The sequence below is a fragment of the Schistocerca serialis genome, chromosome 9 (assembly GCF_023864345.2).
Source record: "Schistocerca serialis cubense isolate TAMUIC-IGC-003099 chromosome 9, iqSchSeri2.2, whole genome shotgun sequence".
NCBI lineage: Eukaryota > Metazoa > Arthropoda > Insecta > Orthoptera > Acrididae > Schistocerca > Schistocerca serialis.
In genome coordinates, this window is record NC_064646.1 from 292,924,704 (window position 1) to 292,946,115 (window position 21,412).

Genomic DNA, 21,412 nt, shown 5'->3' on the forward strand with positions numbered 1-21,412 from the left:
ATACAGAGCAAATTATTATTAAATGTACCTCAGTGAAGGTAAATACGAGTGGCCAACTATAGCTATAAATGTACTCCACATATTAATTAGCCAGATAGTTGACATGAGATGCACTGATGTGTCAAAGTTAGGACCAATTTTTAAAATATGTTTTTCCAAGTGCATCCATCCCATATTACAAGACGTGGAGTACATCAGCAGAACAAGAGTGCCACTGAACTGATACATGGTGAAGTTACTAGAGAATGTGCTGACATTTAGTGCCATTGGAGGTCACTCATGTATTCATGTCATCTACAATTGCAAATATAAATACGTAATTTTAATAAATATATAATGATGTATACATGTATAAATTTATTTTTGTTGCAAGAAAAGCTGAAATATTGTCTAGAAACAGAAAGAGCATACGTAACCTTACAAAATTAAAACAATAAGTAAAAGAAGACAGCATACCATTAAGATGGCAACCGAAGTCACGTTTCAAATTCTGTCTTTGTACAACAGCAGATACAAGACAAAATAATCACACAGTAATATTTATCGACAATATGCTCGCACAAAAGAAACCTATTAGATGATGAAATTGCACACTATAGAGACCCCATATGTAGTTCATTATGAAGGTAACAAAGAGGCTATCCTTCTTTAAGTAAATTCAAAATTATTGTCTTTAATATATACTTATAGTGGTAAGCACACTACAGGAGGTCATCTGTGAAAAAAAAAAAAAAAAAAAAAAAAAAAAAAAAAAAAAAAAAAAAAAAAAAAAAAATAACCTGATACATACACAACATGATACATAGCCTGAAGTCTAACTATGATTTTGGACTCTCAGCAACTGTTACAATGGAAAAACATTAAAATCTCAAAACCGAGATTATAATATGACAGCGGTGACAGTGAATGTTCACCAACACATTAAGAGAGTTAGATACAATAGGTATATAGTCATAAGTATGAAATGTTATTAAGGTCGTGGATATAAGCAAGGACAAAATATACGAAGCAGGTACATAAAGGTCGTAGCAAAAAGATTAGTCCATGCATAATCCAGCTTAAGACAGGTGAAACAAGGTAATGTTCAGCCCTAAGGTAATGTGAAATGTTAACATTATCCATAGCTCATGATCTACATGTGGTGACACTAGAAAACTAAAATAGCTTTTTAGTAATTTAGATTCAGTTCTCATTCCATACACCCAAAAATAAGATGATTCTCAGATGGGCATAGAGCGAGTCAGAAAGTATAAAATAAAAATTTGAATATAATACTCACTACCCCCCCGATCATTTGTCTGGAGACTGTCAAAATAAGTGAACACATTACAGTAAACTGGAAATGCTATTATTTACAGTATTAACACACTGTCAGAATGGCATACAATTATGCCTTTTAATAAATTAATCATACATAAAACAGCTAATCTAATACGGGCTCAAGATGGAACCTTGAGGAAAACCCCATTAATTACTTCCCAATCAGATGAAGACTGGTTGCTTACTCCACAGGTACTTCGCAACAACACCCTTTGTTTCCTGTTAGTTAGGTAAGGCTCTAAGCATGTCACAGCACTGCTGGTGACACCATAATATTGTAATTTACTTAAGAGAATGTCATGATTCACACAGTGAAAGGCTTCTGATAGGTCACAGAAGATGCCAGCAGCCTCTAATTTGTTATTTAATGAATTAGGTATATTCCCGCTGTACGTGTAAATAACTTTCTCTGTATCGGAATCCTTACGAAACCCTAACTATGGCTTGGACTACATTATTTGCAGTCAGATGCTTAAGGAGACGCTCGAGCACAACCTCTTCAAATATTTTTGAAAAATTCAGCAAAACTGAAACTGGTCGATAGTTTGATGGTATTTCTTTATCCCTCTTCTTTAAAAGAGACTTAACTTCAGCAAAGTTTAGCCAGTCTGGAAATGTTCCGCTAATAAGAGACTGATTATACAAATAACTTAAGATAGAACTCAGCTCGCATAAGCATTCTTTGATTAACTTTGTTGATATGTTATCATAACCACTAGAGCACTTAGATTTTAAGGGTTTTATGATGGATGTTACTTCCTTGGGAGACGTGAGTGTAATTTACATTTTACTGAAGTTACTTGTAAAGACTGGTCTCAGATACTCCATTGGATTAATGAACCAAATGACCCCAAGTTGTCAGTAACAGAAACAAAGTACTTGTTTAAGAGGTTTGGAAAACTACAGGCACTTGCTACTGATATCTCATTTATTTTTAGAGCTATCCGTTCCTCTTCCTTTTTAGCCTCACTTGTCTCTGTCTTCACTATGTTCCATATAGTTTTTATTTTGTTGCCTGATGTAATTATCTTTTTCTCGTAATAAAGCTGCTTAGATTTCTGGATTACCTGATTCAATATTTCGCAGTATTCTTTGCAATGCATTGCATTGTTAACATCAGAGCTGTTCCTAGATGGTAGATACAGTCTCCTTTTTGTCCCACATGGTAGCTTTACTCCTTGTATAATCCATGGTTTATTTTTAGACTTCTGTTTGATTTAAGTTACCTTTAGGGGAAAACAATATTCAAAAGTGGAAGCAACTTTATTAATGAATGCTTTGTAATTTACATTTTAGTCAGAAGTGTTGTAAACATCTACCCAGTTCATGTCTTTGAGCAATCTCCTAAAATGTTCAATTTTTGACTGATTTGAGATATTTTATCCTGACAAGTTTCAACTTTTAGCACAAGACGCTTCATGTCATGATCAGATAGCCATTTACTGTTAGTTTTGTGATGCTCACCAGAATCCTTGTAACCTGAACTACATGACTGATTATATTCAGTTTTTCTCTATAGCGTGAATACTTACTATCACAACTTGCATCTGACCAGAGGTTGGAAACATAGTGGTATGCACTATATATAACTTCCAAGCGGTCTTGATTGATCAGCTTCGTTTTGCATTTTTCACCATGTTCATCTTTCATCTGTTGGAGGTAAAAAAATAAGCTTAAGAAATTCAAAAAGTTAAACCATACTTACAGAACATTCGTTAATTTTTATAGGTATTCAATTGTGAGATATTTATAGGGAAAAGAGATTGCTGAAGTGGAGGTTAACATATAGATGTCCTCACATGAAGGTTGCTTTTAACAACACAGTGCTTTACAAACCAACTATAGCAGCACCTACAGTTTAATGTGGACCCTGAATCATAGTGCAGCTTTGATATTTTCCCTGCTCATATACAAGGTGTGATTGGAAAGTTTTAAGAATGGGCTTGTATTTGTACAATGGTAGTATTTCCATGCTACTGTGATGCATCTTCTTCAAAATTGTCCCCTTCTGGCTGAACACACCAACTCCAACGGTGTTTCCACTTTTGGAAACATTCCTGGAAATATTTTCCCTGAAGTGTGTTAAGGATGCTCTCCGTATTTGACTGGATTTCTTCAATCGAGTCTAATCACTTCCCTTTCAGTGAAAATTGCAGTTTAGCAAAGAGGTAGACGTCCACAGGGGCCAAATCAGGGGAATATGGCAGTTGTGGAAGCACAGGAGTTTTGAATTTGATCAAAAATTCAACGCTGGAGAAGGCACAATGAGCCAGAGCATTGTCATGGTGTAGCACCCAACTCCTGCCTTTCCAAAATGCAGGCCTTTTCTTCCACACCTTTTTGTGCAAATGCTCAATGGCACATTTATAGTATTTCTGGTTAATGTCTGTCCTCCAGGGATAAATTAATGATTCACAATACCGGTAGAGTAAAAACAAAATCTCCAACATTTCCTTCACCTTCGGCTGACTTTGATGTACTTTTTTCGGTCGTGGTGAAACTGGAGTCTTCCACTGTGAAGACTGCACTTTGGTTTCAGGATCATATCCATATACCCACGATTCGTAACCTGTAATTATCCTATTTAACAAATCTGGGTCATTTTAGTCCGATTAATCAGTTCTTGGTACACTTCAAGTCGGTATTGTCTCTGGTCACTTGACAACACTTTTGGAATAAATTTTGCAGACACTCAACGCATGTTCAGATCTTCTATTAAAATTGACTTATCTGCAATAGAAACAAATTAAGTTCATCAGCCATCTCCCTAATCGTAAGTCTACAATCAGCACACACCAAGTCGCGAACTTTCACATTTTCCATGTTTTTGAGGTGGAAGGACAGCCACACCATGGTTCATCATCAAATGATTTGCGGCCATTTTAAATCTGTTGAACCAGACAAAAACATTTGACTGGTTCATACAGTTATCTCCAAAAGCTGTTTTTAATAGTTTGTAAGTCTCAGAAGCTGATTTCCCAATTTTAAAACAAAATTTCACACAAACTTGTTGCTCCATTTTTAGGTCCATGCAGACAGAATCTGGCAGCAAGCCCTAACAGACCAGCACTCAACCAGCTGCCACAATGAACTGAATAAAGGAAATGCAGTTTCCTGTCAGAGGCATTCAAGGACAATGCAATGACTCACTCCCCACCCTCCGTGTACCTGCCCGCCAAACCAGAAAGCAGTAGCGGATCCATTCTTAAAACTTACCAATCACACCTCGTATAAATCACACTCACAGGCAAAGTAAGCAAAAAGTGAGTGAAAAGACCACAGGACGAATTAAGGAGTGAACCATCAACCTTCAGATTAGTGGTCTGCCATTTATCCCTTAGCCAACAAAACAAATATACATTAGAAATGGTAAAGCAAATAAGGAGTTTAACACTCAAAATATTTTAGAGCTATTTATTTACCCACTTTCTTAGATATACATGATTTTAAGATCATATAGTTTAAGTCCTAGGCTACAGTAACTTTCTCATCCACTTAATTAACATCTTTTGCACAGCATATACTGTATTCACACGAATCTAATACACCATCATATGTACTGTGCACCTCAATTTTAAAAATTATAGTTATAAAAGAAAAAACAATTTTTAAGTGCCTCACTGTTAAGTGACACAAGCATAACTACAAAAGAATGCCTAACTTGATTACCTACATGACAGGCAAATGAATACATCATAAATCACAGGCATTACTCATAGTTCACTAATGTCATCATCAGAGGTATCCTCGTAGAAGTCTACGTCAGAAACAGATTCATTTCTTCTTTCTTCATCATCCTTGGCGTAGTTCCAGAGCACATCATCTTCATTGCCTTCCAGAGTATTTGAAATACAGCATTTCTTGAATGACTTTACAATAATTGGTGCTTTGATGCTTTTACAGGCAGCCAAAACCCAGTGTGCAATAATGTGGAGTGCAGCACGATTAATCTTTCTGTCTGAGTCAGTTCATGATTTGGTTTGCAAAACCACTTTTCCTAATGTTCCTGAACTTAACCTTTGAAAGATTTATTTACACTAATGTCCAGGGGTTGTGACACAAAAGTCACTCCTCCAGGAACAATAATGAGGCCATGGGCTAGGATGTGGATCTCTCTCTCTCTCTCTCTCTCTCTCTCTCTCTCTCTCTCTCTCTCTCTCTTTTTTTTCACATCATCGTGGTCACAAAATGTATCAAGACAAAGCATTGATGGTAGTCCGAAAAGCACTCCAGGACAGAGTTTCCATACATTTTGGAGTCAGTCAATCATTAAAGTTTCAGTTATTCATCCCTTCTCTCGATTTCGAACAATAACATCATCAGGGAACAGTTTTTCATTTTTAGGGATCTTGGGGCTCATTTTCCACATGAAGATTAAGAACGGGAAAAATTTGTGCCCACCTCCTGTGATTGTCAACATTACAGTTATGTGCATCCTGATTTTTGATGGTAACTTCTTTTATCCCCTTCTTATTAATTATGTGGCATTTCAAACCGAATTGGCGTCTCATCAGCATTGCCTACTCGGCCCACCAAAAAATGAGGCAAAGTGTGATGACATACAACTGAAAATCTTGCAGTTTTTTCTCAAGATCCTGTGGAAGTTTTAGCATACTGTTGTAGGGCATTGTAAAGAGAAGCCCACCCATTTCATAAAGCAGTCATCCCATCCATGGCCAACCTTTATCTCATGCCTTAGCATATTAAGAACTGCAGCCACAGCATGATTTATTTCTAATGGTGTCACTAGTCACAGGTTGCTCATTATTCCTCTTTTCGCAGACGAATCCCAAAATTTTTACTTTACTTCAATGTCAGGATGTCTTCCATTGCGAGGGACAGTGAATTTCTTCCTAGTAGCGGTAGTTGCAAATAATGCCACTTTCTGTTTCTTCCACAAGCAAATGTTACTGTCAGCTACAACTCTCATTATGCTTTTCTGTTGCCATATTTTTCAACATAACGTATTACTTTACATTTGAAAGTGAACAATGGATTAAAGTCTGTACTCAAATGTAATGAGGCGAATTTCACTACTATTTTAATGTGTTTTCTCTTTTGTCATTATTTTCTAAATCCTTTCAAGTTTTTAAACTACTTGGGTAATTTTACTTTCTCACATTTAAACAATGGAAAATCTGGGATGGATTAACAAAAATATGAACTGGGATAGAGTAGGTATTTGTTCCCCACAAAGTGCCATTAAGTCCTCCTTCAGACAGATCCTAAACTGACTTATTGCTTAGAGACAATTTGTGGAAGTTGTTTTCATGGTAAGGAGAGAAATGGTTTGGCATGTCATTGACTCTGGAACAGCAAATAAGGCTAGTGACATATTTGCTACTGGAAAGGTGGCAACTCTATGATAGTGTAAAGAGGATAGCACTCAAGTCTACACTGTTTACACACAGCCGGGCACTATCTCAGAAATGCCAAATACGACAAGAAAATTTTAATGGAAGTTGGTAGATTGCCTCATAAATTGTATTCTCACCATGTTGTAGAATACGTGTTTTGTAAATCGAGGAAAACCACCATCAGGTGTCGACGAAGTGCGAAGGGCTGCCTGACAAAAGACTTCACCCATAAAAGGTGGTTGGTTACAGATCTGGATCTTTGAAAAATTTGCTGAAATGGTGAAAGGAAATTTCCTTGTTTCCAAATACTGAAAAAGCCTGTGACTGACCATCCGTTCCAAGAGTTTGCATAATGCTGCCATTAAGCTAATCGGTCTACAGCTGTCTGTATTATGGGTTTTACATTTTTCTTTGCCAGATTTCAATATTGGTACAATAATACTTTCTGTACACTGGGTAGGATACAGCTCTCATCTTGCCACTTCTGGTTAGACACTGTCAGGATACTTTGTTTGCTAGTCACTGAAGTGGTGAAGCATTTGATTGTGTATGGCATCTGGGACTGAAGAAGGATCTCTGTATTGTGCTACAGTACTGTTTAAATTCTAGTCTGTGAAAGGAACAGTATATGACTGTCAAGTGTTGGAAGATAGAACATTTTGTCTGTTAAAAACTGATGTCAAGTAACATCTGACTGAAACTTGTTTGAAGCGGACATTTTGGTGTAGTATGTGGCCAGTTATTAGGCTATCTCGAAAAGATTGGTATGAACTAGGCCCTACTAGGGTAGCAGAGTACATGTAGCACACAAATGCGATGTTCTTAGGATAGAAAAATTCTTCCACATGCCAACTAAGACATATTCTGATTTTAGAATACTATCCACATTAATTCAAGAGAGTAGAATTCATAATGGCACATCAGTGGGGAAAAAAAACATTAATGTCATACTAGCTAACTGCAGGAATGTCTATGGAAACTTCGAAAAACTCTCACTCGTAAAAGGCAACAATGTAGCAGAAGGGTCAGAAACTCTGCTGAAACCAAATGTTAATAGCAAAGAAGTTCTAAATGCCCAATGGAATGTACATCACGAAGCTAGGTTGAACATCGGTGGTGGAGGTATGTTTACAGCTGTAAAAATATGATACTATCTAGTCAAGTTGGTCCAGATTATGAATGCAAAATAGTTTGGGTGAAGATATGTGTTACAGGTGGTTCAAACGTCGTCACTGGATGCTTTTATAGACCCCCTGCCTCAGGAGCAGTAGTGGCAGAACATTTGAGGGGAAGCTTGGAGAATATTTTGCATAAATTTCCTGTTCATGTTATATTACCAGGGGGAAATTTCAACTTCCCAGGTGTAGATTAGAAGACTCATGTGATTAAGGTGAGTAGTAGGGACAGGGAATAGTGTGAAACTGTTCTGTCTTAGCCAAAAAACATCTTAAGCAGGTAATCAGGGAAATGACTTATGAAAATAGCATGTTGGATCTCCAGGTCTCCAACAAGCCTGAACTTTCTGACTCTGTTAGTACAGAACATGGAATCAGCTATCATAAGGCCATTACAACATCACTGAATATGGCTGTAAATAAGAGTATAAAGAAAGGTAGGAAGATATTTCTGCTTATCAGCGACAAGAAACGGATTTCAGATTACTTGAGTGGTCAACAAGAAAATTTCATCTATAGCAACCACAATGTTCGGCACCAATGGACAAAGTTCTAGAGCATTATACAATACATGTTAGACAATTACTTGCCAAGTGAAGTTGGTAGGTATGGGAGAGACCATCCATGGTTTGACGGCTGTGTTAGAAAGTTGCTAAGAAAACAATGGAGCTTCACAGCGAATTTAAACATAGATAAAACCTCACAGACAAAATGGAACAAGCCAACATTAGTGTAAGGAGAGTCATGTGTGAAGCATTCAGCGAATTTGAATGTAAAATTATATAAATATCTTTTTTTTCAAAACTGTTACACTGAGGAAGATTGTATTGTAAGTCCTTCAAATCACTGCACAAATGTAAAAATGACATACATCAAAATAAGTGACCAAGGAATAGAAAAGAACCAATTAACAGAGGATAAGACACTGGACATAACTGTATGAAAATATGAATTGTGAGAGAGGTTGCTCCTCTTCTAGTAGTAGCGTGCTATAAATTGATAGAGGACCAAAACTTTCTACAGATTGGAAAAAAGAGCGCAGGTCATTCCGGTTCTGAAGAAGGGTTGTGGAACAGATGCACAAAACTATAAGACTATACCCGTAACGCCACTTTGATGTACAATTCTGGGAACATATTTTATGCTCACTAATGGGTAGATCACATAACTAATGAGGAGGTATTGAATAGAACTGGGGAGAAGAGAAATTTGTGGCACAACTTGATTAGAAGAAGGGATCAGTTTGTAGGACATATTCTGAGGCATCAAGGGATAACTAATTTAGTTAGTATTGGAGGGCAGCGTGGAGGGTAAAAATCGTAGAGGGAGACCAAGAGATGAATACACTAAGCAGATTCAGAAGGATGTAGGTTGCAGTAGTTACTGGGAGATGAAGAAGCTTTCACAGGATAGAGTAGCATGGAGAGCTGCATCAAACCAGTCTCGGGACTGAAGACCACAACAACAACAATTATGACATTTCTCTGGAGACCAAAATGCTCTCCTGTAGGAATCAACATAGATTCCAAAAACAACAATCATGATAAACTCAGCTCATTCTTTTCATCTATGAAATCCCCGAAAGCAGTAGATATCAGCACCCAGGTTAATGGCATATTCCTTGACTTCCGGAGGGTGTTCGATACGGTTCCACATTGCCGCCTAATGAACAAACTACAAGCGTAATGAGTATCAGACCACTGTGCGATTGGACTGATGAGTTTGTAACAAACAGAACACAGCATGTAGTTCTTAATGGAAGAAAATAATCAAATGTAGGAGTAAATTTGGGGGTATCATGAGGTAGTGTTATAAGACCATTACTTTTCACAATATAGTCCCATGAGACTCTTTGAATGTAATGCCACTGTACACATAAGTTGTAATGCTAGGAAATTGTAGCGAAATGCAGAAGGAAGGGAGATTACAGTTTAATATCCTGTCAACATGGAGGATGTCAGAGATGGAGCACAAGCTCGGGTTGTGGCAACGATGGGGGGGAGGAATCAGCCATGCCTTTGCATAAGAATCACCTCAGCATTTGCCTGTAGCAATTCAAGGAAATTGCAGAAAACCTAAAACTAGGTGCAGAATTAAACAGCTGGCCTCCCAAACGTGCTGAGGACTGATGCTTGGTGCTGGGACGGCAATTGACCCTCTACATGAACAGCTGTAACATACTACAAATAAGTAGGCACAAATGCCCATTGTTGTATGATTACACAATTATGGAGCAAACAGTAGAAGCAGTCACATCCATAAAATATCTAGGAGTATGCATACAGAGCAATTTAAAGTGGAACAACCACATAAAATTAATCCCAGATAAGACAGATGCCAGACAGGATCATTGAGAGAATCCTCAGGAAATCTGGGCCACCAACGAAACAAAGTACCTTACAAACCCTTGTTCAACAAAAGCTTTAATACTGCTCATCAATCTGGGATCCATATCGTAGAAGAAATGCATAATAAGACTCAAATAAGGGCAGTCTCATTGCAGGTTCATTTAGTAAGTCTGAAAGCATCATGTGCCAGGCAACTCCAGTGGCAGATGGTGCAATAGAAGTGTTCAGCATAATGCTGCAGTTCAATGTTATAAGAGCATAAGATTCTAAAAGAGGCAACCAATATAACGCTTCCTTCTACATATATCCTGCAAAAATATCACTGAGGTACAAGTAGAGCTATTCTAGCTCACGTGGAGAGTTACCACAAACTCTTCTTCCTGAGAACCATTTGTGACTGGAAAATGAAAAGTGATAGTGGTACACAAAGTACGCTCCTCCACAAATCGTAAACAAGATGTAGCAGTAAAATTAATGCACTTTTGCTCATAATCGTTTATATAAAATGACATTATTTAGCTGAGGGATTTATTTTGTCACCATAAAGCTTTTCATCTACTTTTTATGGCGTCACGTGTTTCCTGAGACCATTTTTACACAAACTTGTTCTGAGATGGTCCAGAACAGCTGGATACCAATATTACATTGTTTGTGCCATAGGTAATCAAATTTGTTGTTCCTTGCACTACCTCGCCAACATCCTTTTCATGGGACTTAATGACAATGGCTTTAAAGTATTTATCCCAGGTGGTTTTTCATAGGGAACACCAAAGCAGTATGCTAGTGGGTCTCAAATGTTGTGTCAATAAAGTGACTGCGTAATGGTTGCTGTCACACAAAATACTGAGGCCGGGCCATAGTACCACACAAGAAAGACAGACTGTAGAAAATTAAGCTGATTGCAGAAAAGATGCCACAGATGCCATTAAAATGCAATGGTATTCCTGTATTCACCAAACAAAAGATAAAACACAGGGTGAGGCACTTGACTACTTGAACTCTACTACTTCTATAATCGCTACCACAGATAAATATCAGTGTCAAAATCATCCAGTATGATAAAGCAATGTGTAACTGATGTAACGTATCATCTTTCTCCTGATAGGACATATCTATATCAAATGTTTTTTTATTCCAGTCTTTGATCACAATATCAATTCTTTTGATGATGACCAGTGGGACGATGGCAGTGGGAGACATATCATGATGTATGTAAAGCCCTCTAGTGGTTAAGTACTTATGATCAGTGCGTGCCTACATAATGCCCAGGCAGCCGACCCAACAGAGGGCACTGATCACTGATCTGTCTTTTCTTTAGCTGTCATATAGACATTTTATCTTTGATATGTAATTTATAGGTTGCTACAGGCAATGTATTACGTATATTAATTTTTGACCGCAAATTCACCATAAAAGTGTCAAACCTATTATCTTTATATATTTCCTTTTAATAATTTTATATGGGTAATTGTATTCATCTTTTACTGTATCACAATTGGTTTCTATAATAGTTGCAAAACTGATCGGGTGGACAACGTGGCCTATTCCACACCTGATTTTAGATCTATGCGACGATGCTGTACTGAGTATATTTATTTGTTTTGACGATGCCGTTACAGCCTCATCACTTTAAGACATGGTGTAAAAAAGGTGTGTTTTACCATATTTTATCTGTACATTTCCCTGGTTGTATGATAGTATATTGTGATATGTAATGCTGCATCGTGTTGAAGGACTCACTGCCACTAGGTGTATATATTTTATATTGTAGATCTGAGGATGGTCTTTACTGACTGAAACTGGTCATCATCAAAAGAATTGACATTGTGATCAAAGACTGGAATAAAAAACATTTGACAGTATTGGATCACTGTTCATATACGTGACTATGTCACATCTGGTGAAGCATATCTCTATCTGCTGGGAGAATACGATGCAAATCTTTAAAGCAGCTAGATTCAATAGCTATGGCCTCTATTTGGCGCCCAGTAATACTAGTTTGTTAAAATTAGATGATCATACCAATGTGTGAATGCCTTTTGAAGTCCTCACTGAGTTAGTTCACTTGTTTTCAATAAAACATGGTGGTTGCATGTCAGATTATTCCAATAACAATGATTCTTGCAGTACAAAACATACAGTAGAGAAGAGGGATATCACCAACAACTTCAATTCAGCAGGCGGCACTTATAAGCATTACAGTTCCACTGTACCATCACTGAAAGACAGGGTGTTGGACTAGCTGAAAGTGAATGGTACTTCGGTCAAGTTGCTGTTCCTTCACAGCTTCATGCATGACTGGTGCAATATCTATATCAGTAGGCAGATGGACTGTAGGGGAAGATTCTACGTCAAAAGTTACTGTCAAAAAGGTTTCTGATTTAATGTTTTTCCTTCCCTTCTCTCTCTCCATCAGGAGATTTTAATTCTTGTAGATGCATCATGTTTACACTTAGTATGTGCATAACACTTCACATTGTAAAACTAATAGTGACACATGTCCCAGCAAAATTAGATAATAATTTGTTGCTTAGCAAAACTGTCTTATGTTTGGGAATTAACATATTGTATGCTTCGTCATTGTGGAGAATGTCAGGAACAGATGCCCTGAAACTATATCTGGAAGATGCAATTGAACTTGAAAATACTAATCCTGAGGGCACAATTCAATTTAAGTGATGAAGTCACATTGACCAGGACGCACATGAAACAATACAGTCAATAGGGGAAGGAAGGATTTATTAAGAACTAGTAATCCCCAATTTTGGCCCTTTCTAACCATCACAATTGTTAAGCAATAATGTAAGTATATGATTGAGAAAATCTCAAATTTGGTAGCTGGTTATACTGAGGGGCTTCCCTGAAAACTACTCCTTTATTGTTCAGGATGCAGTTCAAGAATTTCACTGGCAAAACAGTCAAGTTATACTACAACCATTTGTCACATACTTCCAGAATAATAAAGAATTTAAACAATATAAGTTACTGCATGATCAGTGATTAGTTAAAACTCCATAAAGCTGTAGTGCATGCCTATTTTATTGTCCAAATCAACACACTTAAATGCCTTATAACGGAACTAAAACACATTCACTATTATAGTAATGGTTTCCACTGCCTAAGGCACACATTTTAAGAACTTTCTCAATATTCAGAATCATTACAGGGATTTTAACATCAGTGAAGAAGATCAGATTTTTCTGTTCTTCTCATGTGGCTCAAACAAACCTGTGATCATTTCTGCCGCCCTTCTCTGTAAATGCTAAAGTTTCCACTAATCTAATCCAGTGCAGCTCCAAACTCAATCAGTACTCTAGGATGGGTCACACAAAAGTTCTGTAAGCAATGCTTTTTGCATACTGATTGCATTTTCCCAATATCTTACCAATGAATCTTATCAATAGCTAACTGAATATTTGTGCAGTCTTTTTCTGACAGCACTTTATTATGGATAATTACATCCTCTGCAGAAAGTCTGTGGTTACTATTAATATTGCTGGCCAGGTCACTGAGATGCAATATAAATAGCAAAGCTCCCAACACACTTCTCTGGTTCACACTTGAAGCAACTTCTAGTCATGAAGGTGATCCCACATCCAAGGTAACACACTGACTCCTACCTACCAAGAAATGCTCAATCCAACCACAAATTTCACTTTATATTACATATGAGTACTTTCACTAACACATTTTGGTGCAGCACTGAGTCGAATGGTTTTCAGAAGTCAAGAACTACTCCATAATCCAGCTGCCTTGCTCCATGACAAAGATAAGTATCTTAGTAAAACTTCACAAAAAATTGAACATGGTTCAAATGGCTCTAGGCACTATGGGACCTAACATCTGAGGTCATCAGTTCCCTAGACTTATAACTACTTAAACCTAACTGACCTAAGGATATCACACACATCCATGCCCAAGGCAGGATTCGAAGCTGCGGCCGCAGCAGCAGCAGCAGCGTAGGTTCCGGACTGAAGTGCCTAGAACTGCTCGGCCACAGTGGGCAGCTAAAATAGAAGAGCTCAGTGAAGAGCAATGAGATTTGATATTGCTGTGATCCAATGCAAGCTTTCCAGAAGATCAAGAAAGAGCTACTATGTGTGAACATCAAAGACATTATTACTTAAAAGTTTTTGAAAGCCATCACAGAACTTCTTGTGATCCTGTAAAAAAAAACACAAACAGTTAAAAACCTTTGAGGTCAAACTGCTTGTCTTTGTCTAAAACATTAAGTGCTATAAGAATTTATGTAAAACCAGGCCAAAAACTGTGCACAACATGTCATAAGATTTGTGAACAGAAAACTAACATCAGTGATAGAAATGAAAGAGATGTAGATGAGCAGGAGGTGACATTTCATGAATCAGTACTAAACAGTAAAAGTACAGAGGATGTAAAATTTCACTCCATTCAAAATCACAGCAAGGCTTCATGTGGCAAAAACAAGGAAAAAAATGAAGCATGTTTTGGAAAGAAAAGTGTGCTGGGCATTAGACTGGAGTATCTAACATTCTAACCACAGAAAGCCCAAGATTTTGATGCCATGGAATTGTTAATGAAAGAAAAAGTGACTGGTGTAAGAGTACCTGAAAAAAAAAAATTAAATTTAGGTTCACCCTCTTGGTCAAAAGAAAACAATGCCAGAATTCAACGTTAGTGAGAATGTGACTTAACAAGTAAGAAAACTGAAAACAGAAATGGGTATTTTATCAATTCCGAAACCAAAAATGGGGAAAGTTCTTGCTGATGAAGTGGTGAAGATTATCACTGTTCTCTACTAGAATGATGAATGTACTCAAATATTACCAGGGACAAAGTTAGCATTCAGAAGAATGTACAATGCAAACGGACTCATCCTTTGCAACTTAAAGAGAACTGTACTCTTGCTTTAAATGGGAGAGTCCAACATTAACATTGGTCTTTCTAAACTTTGTTCACTAAGACCGAAGTAGTATACTTTTGCTGGTGCTGCTGGCACTCATTCAAAGAGAGAGAGAGAGAGAGAGAGAGAGGTATTCACCAAAATGCATAACTGCTTTTGGTTGCAGAACACACTGAAGAAACATACAATGAACTTACAAAATTTCTTGTACGTAACTCTGAAAACTACGAATGCATGCTTAATCACTGTGATGATTGTCCCATAGATGACAAACTGTCAGAATTATTAAAACAGAAGTTAGCTTACAAAGATGCTGATGATGAAATTGAGTTCAGCCAGTAGATAAGCACAGACCATCGGGCAGAATTGGTTAAGTCCTGCAACTGTTGGTGAATACATATACCTGTAGGTAACAAAATTACAGGCACTTAAACAATATTCATTTATATCTAAGTCTCAGCCAAAATTATTGAAAAAACTGATAGAAAATCTAACCCCAGAAAAAGCGATTCTGTTTATGGACTTTGCAGAAAACTACAATTTTGTAATTCTGAACAAAATCCAGAGTTACCACTGGACAAGAAGCAGCTGTACAATCCATCCATGTGTGTTTATGTGGTAAATGAAGGGCATAAATTGGTAATGGAGAACCACTGTTTTGTAAGCAGCGACATGGAACATGATGTAGGATTTGTAAATGCTGTCCAGAAAGAAATTGTTAAGTGGCTGGCAGAGCATTACCCACAAGTGAAGAAAGTGCATTATTTCATTGATGGATGTGCTGCTCATTATAAGAATAGGAAAAGCTTTAAAAATTTGTGTGCGCACAAAAACAATTTTTCTATCGATGCTGAGCATTCCTTTTTTGCTACTAGCCAAGGTAAATCGAGTGCAATGGTTTGGGACGAAGTATAAAACATGTATTGAGAAGAGCTAGTCTTCAACTAGCAAATGATGCACAAATATCAAATGCATCTGGTTTTCACAATTTCTGCAAAGCTCGTACTGACAAGCCGCCCCCCCCGCCCCTGCCCCCACTTCTTAGAGAAATCCAATGTAAATTTCCTATGCAAGAACCTTGAGAAGAGATTTTTGACAACCCACACAATACCAGGTACCAGCAATTTTCACCATTACAAACCACTTTCTTGTGATTATTTAGAGATTAGGAGAGTAACTTCTTCTGAAAAGCCTTCCTTGATTTTTTTTTAATTCAATGAAAATGCCTCACAATGGACATGCACTCATCCTCAAAAAGCTTCTTTTGTAGCAGCTGGACATGATGACAGGCGGTACTTTGTCCTCGTAAGAAATATCTGCGATGAAGATGTTGAACTACTTTTTCTCCACCCACCTGGACCAACAGTGTCATTCTTTTGGCCTGAGAAACAAGACTATAGTTTTGTGTCTTTGGAAAACATTTTACATGCTGTTGGTGTGCCTAAATCAACATTATTAGGCTGAATGTATTACTTTAATGTAAAAGATACGAAGTTAACAGAATGTAATTTGTCACAGTCGATTAAAGACAGAGATGTTTTTAAGAAGTTTCGAGGATCTTCATGCTGAAAATGTACATTTTAAATTAACATTAGAGTGGCTAGAATAATTGTTGTTTAAAGATGCTAATTTGACAAGCTAAAGAAAGTTAACCCGTGAAATGGAAATGTTTCAGTTAAATTTATAACTTTTGGCTCTGTACTTTCATGAAGCAGCCTTACTATGTGTTGTCAGTTTACATAATCTGAATATGAATGACCTTCTGAACAATGATGTGATACATGCTAAATGGACATCCAATATCTATCAAAACTCAGGGTGCTGCTTCTTTTCTCTTTCCTTTTTAAATATCTTGTATCAGCTATCAGAAAGTGTTTTACATATTTAAAAATCACTGTTCGGACCACAACAGCTTAAGTTGATTTTCTATATTCCCGTAAGTTATTAATTTTTTTCCAATAAAGATACATCCCTTCTGTGATATCTGGGGAAGTATGTCAGTGATGTGTTGAAAATAAGATACTTTCTGTTATTATTATTTTTGTATGAAGTAATGCAACCCAAATGACAAATTTAAGTTGAGGCATTTATGTTTGTAAAATATTTCCATTTTTCCCCCTCAACTTAAATGAAGTATGTGGAGAAATTTTGCAATGACTATTGCCATGCAGAAAGCAACAGGTAAAAAAAGTTTCATGAAAATCTGAATCAGTTGGTGTCACGTATGAATGATCTTACTTCGAATTATTGTTTTTCATCACAGTACAAAGTCTCGTGATTTCAAATTTATTTGTGTGTCCATTCGTAGAAAACCCATTAATAACTATTTTATTACAATGTGTAGTGTCCTGGGAATTATTTAAGACCAATTATAAGTTCTCACCAGGTTGGAGAAATGTGATATATGCATTATTCAATGTATCTGTCCTTTTTCTGGAAATTGGAAAGTGACACACACTAATTTTTTTGCATTGTTCTTTCTTTCTACTTTCTAGCTTTATTGTTTAAATAATTACATGTCTGTTAAGTATGTGCTTCTCTTAAATTATGAAAGAAAATTCCAAATCAAAAGCTTCATAAGCATCTGAGTTATGGGCATTTATGTAGATAAGTACCGTAATTTTGCATTGGCATTCTTGCTGAGCCCAGTTATCAGAATACCACTACATTTAAATTTTGATATAAAAAAGTTCTTCTGTTATAAGTATAAGAAAATATGCAAAGTTTCATGAGAATATGAAATGATGGGTGACATTACCTGCGTGATTTGATGTGGAATGGCCCCTGTCACCTATGAAAAATGTGAGTTGGATTTTGCATGAGCAATTTTTTCAGGTTCTATGCTAGCTGGTACTGAGTAGGTCATTCAGTTTCAGATACCTCACTATGATTAATGGCAGAATATGTTCATAGGTTCTGTAACAGATTTCAGTGCTATTTGGTGGTAATTCTGTGGAACGCTTCTGTCATCCTTCTTACAGATGGCTTTTATTATTATTATTATTATTATTATTATTATTATCATTCCCATGAACCTACTATGCTGTCATAGTAGGAGGAGAGGTGATACTCCTACGTGGCGCATCCCAGGTGGCGGATAGGGAAGTCCTCACCGGTTTACTGGCGGACTTGAGTGAAATAAAATAGCTCTCGCGGACCAAACACACCCTCTGCAGTTAACAACCGGAGTTGTAAATCGGAGCTTGCTCCAACTAAGGTTGACAACCTTCGACAGTCAAAAATGGAAAGGTCTTTTAGGAAAAAAATTCCACCGTCCTGCTCAAAAAGGCAGGAAAAGGCTACATCGGATTCGGTGGGTAGTCAACTAGAAGACAGCAACGAATCGGAGCGTTTGCAACCATCCAAATGCACACTAAAACACAAAAAGAAGATTAAACATGAGCAAATAAATTATATAGCAACACACAACATAAAATCACTACTTCAGACCAGAAAACTCAAGGAGCTCACAGATGAACTAAATAAACAAAAAATTTTAATAACAGGAATCCAAGAAATGAGAAACACCACAGAGGACCCATTCGAATCACAAGGATACAGAATTTATAATGGGAAACCAGGACCGAGGGCAATGAAACAATGTCCCCAGTTTGGAACAGGGTTTTTAGTAAACATAAAAATAATAGATTCAGTAACGGATTTCCAAGCAGTATCACCAAGAATTGCGACTCTAAGCTTTAAAACAATGAATAAAACCTATACAATAATAAATGTTCATGCCCCAACAAATGAAAAAAATTGTCTAACAAAAACAAAGGAAGAGGTAGATAAATTTTGGGACCTTCTAGAACAGACTGTGAACAGAGTAAATAAAAAGAATGTAAAAATCTTATTGGGAGATTTCAATGCTCAGTTGGGAAAAGAAAGGAAATATAAAGATATAATTGGAAAATGGAGTCCACATAAATTTACAAACAAAAACGGTCAAAGACTTGTGGAACTCTGCAGAGAACACAACCTTATATCTAAATCAACATACTTTAAGAGGAAGCCAAGTAAACCTAAAACATGGAAAATCCAGACTGGAGGAAGGGCGAGTGGCAGCTAGACCATGTCTGTATGGACAAAAATTTTCATAAGGAGATCCACAATGTTAAAGTACTGAGAGGAGTAGACACAGGCTCAGACCATTACATGGTTAAAATTAAAATCAAATTCACACCGTTAAAGAAGAGGACCGGAAAAACTAATAAAATAAAAAGGAGGTTTCACCCACATCAGCTAATTAAAAATAATAAGTACCAACAAATAACACAAACCATCAAATTAACAGATGATCTAGAACAACTAGTGCCTAATCTTAAAAAAGAAGCAGAGAATCTAGCTCCCTTGAATCCACGAATGAAAGATGCATGGTGGACATCAGAATGTGACAAATTCCATGAAGATAGACACCAAGCATGGTTAAAGTTTCAAACACATAAAACTGAAGAAAATGCCATCAACCTAAAAAATGAAAGAAAAAAATTCACTCAAAATATTAGAAGAATCAAGAGAGGATTTCATAAAGATATTATAAAGTCTATAGAAGGTAATTATCATAAAACCAACTCCAGGAACTACTACAAAATCTTTGGGAAACAACTACAACAATATGAGGCCCCTACACTAATACTGAAAGATGAAGATGGAAGAATGACACACAGTAACAAGGAAAATGCAGAAATCATGGCAAAAGCATTTTACAAACTTCTGAATTGCGAGGAACCCAAAGAACACTTACAAATCAACATAAATACCCCAATAAAAACCAAACCTAACAAACTAGACCCTCCAACTTTCCAAGAAGTAGAAGAAATTCTTAAAGAACAAAAAAATTATAAGGCATGTGGAGAAGATCAGGTTTTTGTTGAAATGTGGAAATATGCAAGTGACACAGTCAAGACCTCCTTACACATGGCTCTAACAAAAATTTGGGTAACAGAACAATTTCCCGAACATTGGACCACAGCTATCATCCACCCACTACACAAAAAGGGAGATAAGAGCAACCCAGACAACTACAGAGGCATCTCTCTCCTAGATTGCACATATAAAATTCTATCCAAGATCCTATATGAAAGAATCAAGGAGCAATTAGAACAGGAGTTAGGGGAATATCAGGGAGGTTTCAGACCATGGAGAAGCTGTGCAGAGCAGATAATTAGTTTAAAATTGATTATGGCATACTACAAGAAACGGAACAAACCTCTGGCAATAACATTTGTAGATTTTAAGAAGGCATATGACTGTCTTCACAAACCTTCAGTATTAAAAATTTTAAGAAATCTAGGACTCCATCCAAAACTAATTAAAATAATACAACTCACTCTAACCAACACCAAATCAAAAGTGAAGTTTAGAGGAGAAATTTCGGAACCATTCCTCATAAAAACAGGCTTAAGACAAGGTGACTGCCTATCACCATTACTTTTCAACTGTGCACTGGAATACATAATGAGAGAATGGTACAAGGACAATCCAAAGAGGATAAGAATTGGAAGTGTAAAAGATGATATTAGCTTAAACTGCTTGGGATTCGCTGATGATCTTGCTCTCCTAGCCAACACCGTTCAAGAAGCCAGGCAACAAATGAAATCACTACAGGAAATAGCAGAGAAAGTAGGCCTTAGAATATCATTTGAAAAAACGGAGATTATGCTAACTGATCCACCACTTGCAAACCAAATTACAATAGGAGAACAGGAAATCAAAATTGTTGATAAATTTAAATATTTAGGCGAAATAATAACATACAATCTAAATGAAAAGCCATCATGGCAAAATAGAATAAAAAAACTGAACTATGCAAATTATATTACCAAAACTACATACAACAACAAAAAACCTATCTATAGATGCAAAATTAAAACACTATAAAACAGTTACACAACCAGAAATAACATATGCAGCTGAAACTATCTTCAAAACAACTAATACAGCAGAAATTGACAGAATACTAAAAATAGAAAGAAGAATAATTAGGACATGTATAAATAAACAGTATAAAATAAATGGACATTGGAGAATAGCATCAAATGAAACAGTATATAAGAAAATAGAACCAGTCATGAGCACAATCAGGAAGAAACGCATCTCATTCTTTGGACATCTGATGAGAACTCCAGAAAACAGAATTAGTAAAAAAATAATACAAAAATTGTGGAATAGCAAGAGCGACATTAAATGGATCACAGAAATTAAGGAAGATATAAAAGAACTTCAAATTACAGTAGATGACCTAAAAAACAAGACAGAGAAAACCAGAATACTGCAAGACCCGCAAACCAGACTACAAATGAAAATCAATAAAAGGAGTACAGGAAGAGT

The 21,412-nt window shown here is 36.6% G+C and overlaps 1 protein-coding gene across 1 annotated transcript in view; it reads right to left on the minus strand.

Moving 5' to 3' along the window:
- Nucleotides 1-21,412, minus strand: part of LOC126418749 (osteopetrosis-associated transmembrane protein 1) — a 101,591-nt gene that overhangs the window by 55,532 nt on the left and 24,647 nt on the right. Inside the window, exon 3 of the mRNA XM_050085674.1 lies at nucleotides 2,853-2,970. Within this exon, the coding sequence (XP_049941631.1) occupies nucleotides 2,853-2,970 (118 nt within the window). The remainder of the gene's footprint in view (nucleotides 1-2,852; nucleotides 2,971-21,412) is intronic.